Source organism: Hyperoodon ampullatus (genome assembly GCF_949752795.1).
Source record: "Hyperoodon ampullatus genome assembly, chromosome: 19".
NCBI classification, from domain to species: Eukaryota; Metazoa; Chordata; class Mammalia; order Artiodactyla; family Ziphiidae; genus Hyperoodon; species Hyperoodon ampullatus.
Window position 1 is genome coordinate 30,247,696 of NC_136932.1, and position 8,026 is coordinate 30,255,721.

At 46.4% G+C, this 8,026-nt stretch overlaps 1 protein-coding gene across 1 annotated transcript; it reads right to left on the reverse strand.

Annotated features, from left to right (window-relative positions):
- Window positions 1–1,815: 1,815 nt before the first annotated feature.
- Window positions 1,816–5,544, reverse strand: LOC307067922 (disintegrin and metalloproteinase domain-containing protein 21-like; the record flags this gene model as incomplete). The annotated part of the gene is given in 5 exon segments (XM_079725544.1): window positions 1,816–1,892; window positions 3,337–3,883; window positions 3,886–4,318; window positions 4,851–4,902; window positions 4,905–5,544. Coding segments are annotated over 5 exon segments (1,749 nt in total).
- Window positions 5,545–8,026: the final 2,482 nt, after the last annotated feature.

An 8,026-nucleotide genomic window follows, 5' to 3' on the forward strand; every position in this document is an offset into this window, starting at 1 on the left:
GCAGGCACAGCACACACACAAACGCATGCACGTGCACAGCACAAATATATTCACACACTAGCATATGAACACACACGCACACAAATGCCCATGCACACACTAACGTGTGCAAGTGCACATACCTATGCACATGTATGCAAACAGGCACATGCACACACATAGCACACACACAGGGAATAAAGTGAATACCGTAAAGCATTAATTCCTGAACACAAGTGAGGCTGACATGTATTCTTCCCTTTTTCTTAGCTTTGATGTTTTTCACAATAAAAAGTTTAAGAAAAAAGTTAACGGCAAATGACTTTTGATTCATAGGACTTTCCGATGTTATTCCACAAATATTATAAGACATGAGAAATGAACGTAGATATTACATGTGTCCACTAATGGCTGAATGGAGAAGAAAAACATGGTCCATCCATACAAGGGGATGTTATTCAGCCTAAAAAGGCAATTCTGACACAGGCTGCAGCAGGGATGAACCTTGAGGGCATTATGCTCAGTGATGTAAGCCAGACACAAAAAAACCAAACAGTGTTTGATCCACTCATACAAGGCCCCTAGAGCCGTCTGAAACATAGAGACAGAAAGTAGGATGTTGAGTGCCAGGGGCTGAGGGAGGGACAATGGGGACTGAGTGTTTAATGGGGACTGTTTCAATTTTGCAATATGAGAAAGTTCTGGAGGACGATGGCGGTCAGGTTTGCACAACAGTGCGAATTACTTCATGACCCTGAAATGTGCACTTAAAAATGGTTAAGATAGCAAATTTTATGTTATGTGTATTTGACCACAATTTTTAAAACTTCTTTAAAAACAACAGGAAATAGTCCATGAATACCACAAGATGCACAACTTCACTAACAACCGAGGGATTAAAACCATAAGAAAACTACTGTGCACACATCTACCAGAATGGCAGACATGAAGACACAGTATCAAATATCAGCAGGATGTGGAACAATGGAAAGCCTGGTGCGCAGCGGGGGGTGTAACCACTTCTGAAACAATCGGGCCTCAGAGAGCGAAGTCCGTGCACACAGACCCACAGTGCTCCTCCCAGCTGAACACAAACCCCCCAGCCCTGCACCAGGACACATGGACATGGACTCCGCAGCCACAGGAGCCAAACCTGAAAGAACCTGAAGGTCATCACAAGCGGATGCAGAAATGAACCGTGCACGCTCCTAGGAAGGAATATTCCACAGCAATGGAGTACATTTTGTTTAAAGGTAGTAAAACTATAAAAATTATTTTTTTTAAAAAACTATATTCACAAGAGGAAAGAATCTCATGGACACAATGCTGAGCCATCAAGAGCAATAAAGCAGCCGGCACGGTACACCCACTTACGGACTTTGGAACTAGGCAAAGCTGGGCTGCCTTATTTAGGGATGCGTGCCCGGGAATAAACTATGAGGACAAGTCACTGACACAAAATCAGGAGAACAGCTACCTCACGGTGAGGAGGAGGCTGGGACGAGGGAAGGGCACTCCTGGGTGTCCACTCATCATGTTCTGTTTCTTGATCTTTATGATTATTCTTTACATATATATAACCTAAAACTTAATATGTACTTACAGCTTATCATTTTTGTTTATTAAAAAGGGCGTCTCCCCAACAAAGTAGAAGGAGACCTGCTTCTCCCAGGGAAGAAAAGGAATAGTTTCTACCAGTGAAATCTTGATACCATGGCTGCGTCAACCATCAAGCCTGACAACAATTCCCGTGAGAGGGGCACCGGGGCCACAACACTCAGAAGGAGGCTCTGGGGCCTCATATCTGGGTCACTGCCTCTGAGGAGTCCACAGCACCTAGTCAAAGTTCTCAGTCATTCTGTGCACGACCCTTTTGCCTTGGTTGCTCTGGCACAGCTCGGCCAGCACCATCGCTGGGAGAGAAAGAAGAAATGTGCAGAAGAGGGAACCGGGCTTCAAGCTGACCCACCTCCTTCTATGGAGATGATGCCACAGTCCCTAAGAGAGGACAGCAAGGCCATGGAGTTATTTGTAGTGAGATGGATGGACCTAAAGTCTGTCATACAGAGGGAAGTAAGTCAGAAAGAGAAAAACAAATACCATATGCTAACACATATATATGGAACCAAAAAAAAAAAAAAAAAAGGTTCTGAAGAACCTAGGGGCAGGACAGGAATAAAGACGCAGACGTAGAGAATGGACGTGAGGACATGGGGGGTGGGGTAGGGTAAGCTGGGACGAAGTGAGAGAGTGACAGGCACATATATATATATATACACTACCAAATGTAAAATAGCTAGCTAGTGGGAAGCAGCCGCATAGCATAGGGAGATCTGCTCGGTGTTTTGTGACCACCTAGAGGGGTGGGATAGGGAGGGTGGGAGGGAGACGCAAGAGGGAGGGCATATGGGGATATATGTATACGTATAGCTGATTCACTTTGTTATACAGCAGCAACTAACACACCATTGTGAAGCAATTATACCCCAATAAAGATGTTAAATAAAAAATAAAATAAAATAAAAAAGACTAGTGTCTGTTATTCATCAGGAATTCCTCAGCTTACATTCACTGAAAGTGCACTGAAATGTAGACGTAAGAAGGAAGGAGGGGTTAACGTTCACAGGACTCCCTCTGAATGCCAGAGCAACTGAGAGGCGTTTCTACCTAACCTTCTGATGGAATTTCAGTGAATGCTACATTCAGCCTCCTGATCTCCGTGTCCCACCTTGGGAGATAGGCTCTCCAGAGTGTCCTAGTTTATGCTAGGTGGGAATGGAGCCCACATCACTCTCACCCCACAGACCACAGCCACCCCAGAAGGAGACAGACAGTGCTGGTTGGGAGGGGCCCTCTATTACCCTGAACCCACTTTGGGTTTAGAGAAGAAGAGATTACATAGAGGAAGTGGAAAACCCCAGTGTTCAAGAACACTAATTTGGAGAAATGTCATGAATCTGCCCCTAAAGAAGCCCATGAAAATGTTTGTTATTACTGGGACCAGTGAACTCAGGTCAAGACCCAGCTGCTGACTCAGGTCTCTCTCCGGGCCAAAGTCTCAGGCTCAATTTGCTCTCTTAGAGTTTACAAAATATTAGAGGGCACCAACAAGTGGTTTTTCAAGATTTATTTTGGAGCGCTGATCAGCAACCTATCAAAGAGACCTGATGTGAGAACATCGATGCCTCTCGACCGCCCCTGATGTACAGAAATCCGCCGTCATCTCCTGCAGACTTCTAGAACATGATATTCATCCTTGCCATCTTATTACTGATTCCATCATATATGTTGATATTACTTCTACATTACCAATGGTTGTACAGGGGTCGGGAGGCTGGTTTGTAATTTATTTATCACCTACTATCACTTCCTTAACTCTGGAGGTCTTGACATTTTTAACATGGGTGGCCACACCAAAGAGGAGCGCAGCTATGAAGGCATAAATGCGACCAAAGACCAGTTTCCAATATAGGATCGACGCTTGGCTTGTTTTTACTGAGCGAATTCTTCTTGAACTGGGTCCGCTGTCCATGCTCCCTCCAGGACCTCTCTTTAAGCACAGTGGAGGCTCCCAGCCTACATGGCAATGGCAATTCCTTCTATTGTTGCAAATTCCTCTATGATTGCATTTCTTAGGGGGACAGTCATAAGTTATTGCATCTATACGAGCACTGCAGGTGCTATTGAGACAGAACCTCTCAGGAGCACAGAGGGTACCACTTCTCACATGACCAACATCAGTTGTTTCTGGGGAATAGTGACTGCCTACTCCCCAACACCAGACCCCTGAGATCTTTGACTGATGGAATGAAACATGTTCCTGCAACCGGGGAACATGAGTGACATTGCTACACTGCAGCCTTCCACATTTTATGTCTGCTTCTCCGCAAGCAGCATGGTTCAACACCCTATCATTTCTTGTACAGTGTCAAATCGATTGGCTTTTCTATTTATTGTATAGCAGACATCATGAGCGTTAATAGCGTGTCTTCCAAAGATTTCTCTGCAGTGCGTAGTGCGGTCAGTGCAGTTTCCATGATAGCAGTAGCTTTCTTCAGTACAGGGCATTCCATCCTGCATATAAAAATCTTCCGGGCATTGACTGGTTGTTCCAAAACAGTACTCTGGAAGATCACATGTATTTTGGATTGGTCTGCAGAGTGTCCCAGGTTCAGAGTAGGCACAGTTTGTACAGCATAGTCCTTCATTACAAGTAGCCCCTTCTGCCAACATACAGCCATACTCACAGCATTTGTTGCTATAACACCGCTTGAAGGAGCCACAGTCACACTGCTCCCAATCCTCTACTATATAGTTTCCACAACGCATCTTTGTCAGGCTTTCATTAAAATAGCTCAATAGTTGTGTTAAATATACAACTGCCCCGTATTCCTACTATGTTCCACCACTGCCCAATGGAACAATCACTGAAGGCATCTGTCAAGGCTGGGTATTTTGCCATAAGGCAGGTGCTCCTTCTCATGCAATAGCAATTATCACCATCATACCACAGACCAAAACTTCTCCCAATGAGTTGGGTCGATACCATAGCTAATATTAAATAATGTCTGCCTAGATAACCAACGAAGAGTAGACTACGATCAGTTGTACACATAGTATAGGTCTCTGGCTCAAAATGACCTGGTCGTGGTCCATCACGAATTACTATCAAGGATGAAGTGGTTTCTGTAACTAGTCTGAAATTGTTTGCATGGTAACGAGCATATGCACCACCTGGTACTCTACAGTCACTCATGACAGTTGGATCCCTTTCATTAAATAGCACCACTGCAACTAGATAGAACCTTACAGCAAGACCTTGTTGAAAGGAGTCCACTATACTACACATATGTACCAGGGTTTCTACACACTTAGACACATTGTTGTATACACGATACACTGAATTAGAATATTGAAGAATCCTTTCATAATTCCCTTATGTGCTGCAAACACCCTCGCACCACTCCTGGGGGCTGCACTGACATCGGCTTCAGAGAACAGTGGGTGTCTATCCTCCTTGTGTCCCGGTCCATATGCAGGTCCCGTTGCACTGGCATCTGCCACTATCTGAGAAACCACATGTTCAAACCTTTCCGAATCCTTGAGGGGTTTGATTTCATACGCAAGGTCATCCAACTTCATAATACCTTCAAGACCCCCATAGCACGTGTCCATGGTGACCATGGAAAAAGGAATCTCCTCCAGGTAGCCAAGGTAGTAACAATCTGAAGGGACGAAGGGGTAGTCCATCTGCAAGGCTCCTTGGTCATCCTGAGTCATCAGCAGCAGGTGTACAGGCCAAAATAACTTCTTACGCCGCATGTGGATAACGTGCCTCTGGCCCCCAAAACGCAGGCTGTAGGAGAGCCAGCCTGGCGTCTGAACACCCTTGCCTCGGTGCAACTCCTTCCTGGGTATCACCAACTCCGAAGAGATGTAGCGCCATGAGGGACGGCCTTGAGAGCACTGGACTGGAGCCAGTACTGCCCAGAGTCCAAGCAGCAAGATGGCTGCCCCCAGAGTGACCTGGCCCACTGCCAGCCTTGGGGCCCTGCTCAGGGACATCTGCCAATGAGTTAAAAGCAGGATCCCACAGGAGCCAGGTCTACACCATCTGCTGTGGCCACTTCCTACAAAGGAGACAGTGACAGAGAATAAGAGGTCGCTGGGTGGGTCTCCTAATGGGATTAGGTAACAGTGCCAGGGTGTGGCAGTGGATAGGTCTGGATATGAACTCAGCCAGCGCTGAGGTGGGAGAGCGGAGGACTATGTCCATGAGTGCTACCATGGAATTGAGGGCTTACTGGGTCAGCATCTAGAGCAGGAGTAATCGTTCCTCAATGCTCTGTAAAACCCTTCAGAGTCCACCATCTGATGCTCCCTTAATTATCAGATTTTATTTTCCTCGCCCCAGCGGGTGAGAAGAGACACTGCTCCTGGCCACGTGAGAGCCCCAGGGGGTGTTCCCTCTAGTCCTTTTCTGCGTTTCTTTCCTGGACAGTGGTAGGTTCCTCCTATGCACGTGCTGATCCCTTCTCTCTGTTGGTTCCCAATTGTGAGAGAACAAATATTTCACTCCTGTGAAATTTTGTACTTGTTTTGAGGGGAGGAAAAAAATCTAGTACCAGGTCATGATCAGAAGAAAAATTTCATTGTCCTCCAGACTATGAATATTTCCCTTTTAATTTACAAACATAGTCCTGCAATTTAAACCGAATGTGATCGGGGATGAACTTCCACGGTAGGACATTGACTCCTTGCCTTCTGCCTGCCGTTCTGTATTCCTCCCCGTCCCAACTGGGCCTGCTCATCCCTGATGGATCTAACACATCGGCTAATTTTCCCCTCCAAGAGGGCGAGAGTTGGACGCTCTTTCACTTCCACATTAGGGTTTTCACAGAGCACAGGCTGAGGGTAATTGACCCATAAAAATCTAATGATGTTTCCCTTACCCCCCTGTGCAGTCCCAGGGCTTCACTCTAAGTGCTCACAGCTCTGCTCTCTCAAACGAATTCCCACTGACCTTCTGAATGTTAATTCTACTCTTTTAATTTATACCCTGTACAAGATGATGTACTCTTTTCCCTCTATTCACCATTTAATTATGCTTACACATATGGCTTTTACCTTTTTGCTTCTCATTTCTTTCTTCTTCTCCCATCTTCTATATGGGCCTGTTTTCATTTTACTGTAAAATTATATCTCATAATCTCCTTTGGTGCCTGTTAGTTGACAATGGACTCTAACTTGTTTTTTCATACTATGTCTTCCATTAAAGTACTTTCTTCAGCATGAAGTGCTTTCTTAAGGCCCAGTTTCATAGGTACAGTACTACAGACTTGCAATAATTCCCCCTCAGAATCCGGAGGCCACAAGCCCTTCTGTCTGCCTACACATCATGATGAGAAGTATGACTTAACTGCTATCTTAAACCACTTGAAGAGAATCAGACTTTTCCTTCAGAAGTGGGATGATGGGATGAGGCCATGTGCCTGTGTGACTCAGGATTTTTCTCTCTTCCAAGGTACCCAGGCTGAGAACCACATTGTACAAAGGCATGAGGGAGAGGTGGTCTCCATGGAGAGGCTCACCCTCACCTGGGTCATCTACATGTTCCCAATTTCAAAATATTCCCTGTGGTGGATCCACATTCACCCAGGGAAGGGGCTGGAGCAGCTGCTGTGGCCTGGGCTCAGGGGCACACTCAGGACAGCATGACCTCCAGTCCTGAGTCACCATCTCCAGGGACACAACCAAGAAGCAAGTGTTCTCACAGCTGTGCAGTTCCAAGGCCAGGAGTGCAGGCAGGTACAGCTGTGTCTGAGACACTGCAGTCCGAGTGTGTGGTGAGCCAGACACAAGCCTCCTCACAGGGGCAGGTGTGGGGGCTGCGCGTAACAGTCAGGGTCTCCCAGGAGATCTCAGGGCCTCAGAGGGAGGTCAGCGCTGCCAGCACAAGGCTGATCGCAGGAGCAGGCACAGATGGAGGCTCAGGGCTGTTGCCTGCCGGGGTCTGGGGCTTCCTCTCCTTAGAGCAGTCTCCCCCAGCCCATCTCTGCCTCATGATTCTATGCTTAACTCTAAAACCTCTGAATTAGGAAGATGTGTTGCCATAGGAGGAAAACACTCCCATGCACAGAAGGCAGAGTCCCTTACTCCTGTCCGTAAATACCAATTAATTATCAAAACTTCTGAAGTAAGCTGGCTAAATCCATACAAGAGGCTCTGTTGCAGTCAACAACGCAGCACTACACGGCACAGCTCAGAGCACAACTAGCCAGCAAGCAGCACCTTAAAGTGCATGATGGGTATCAGGCAACACCGGCATCACACACCCAAAGCAAGAGAAGGAAGGCCCTGGTGGTGGTGGTTACTGACTTGACACCACACTCACAGCACCAACAGTATTAATAGTGGACATCAAGGCAATGCCTAGTGACACCCATCCCCCACCAAAGCTCAATAGAGAAGTTCAGTCTGATGATGCCACAGGCACACATGAAAGGAATTTGAAAAATGTATCACCTCCATTATTGAGGTGTCTGTT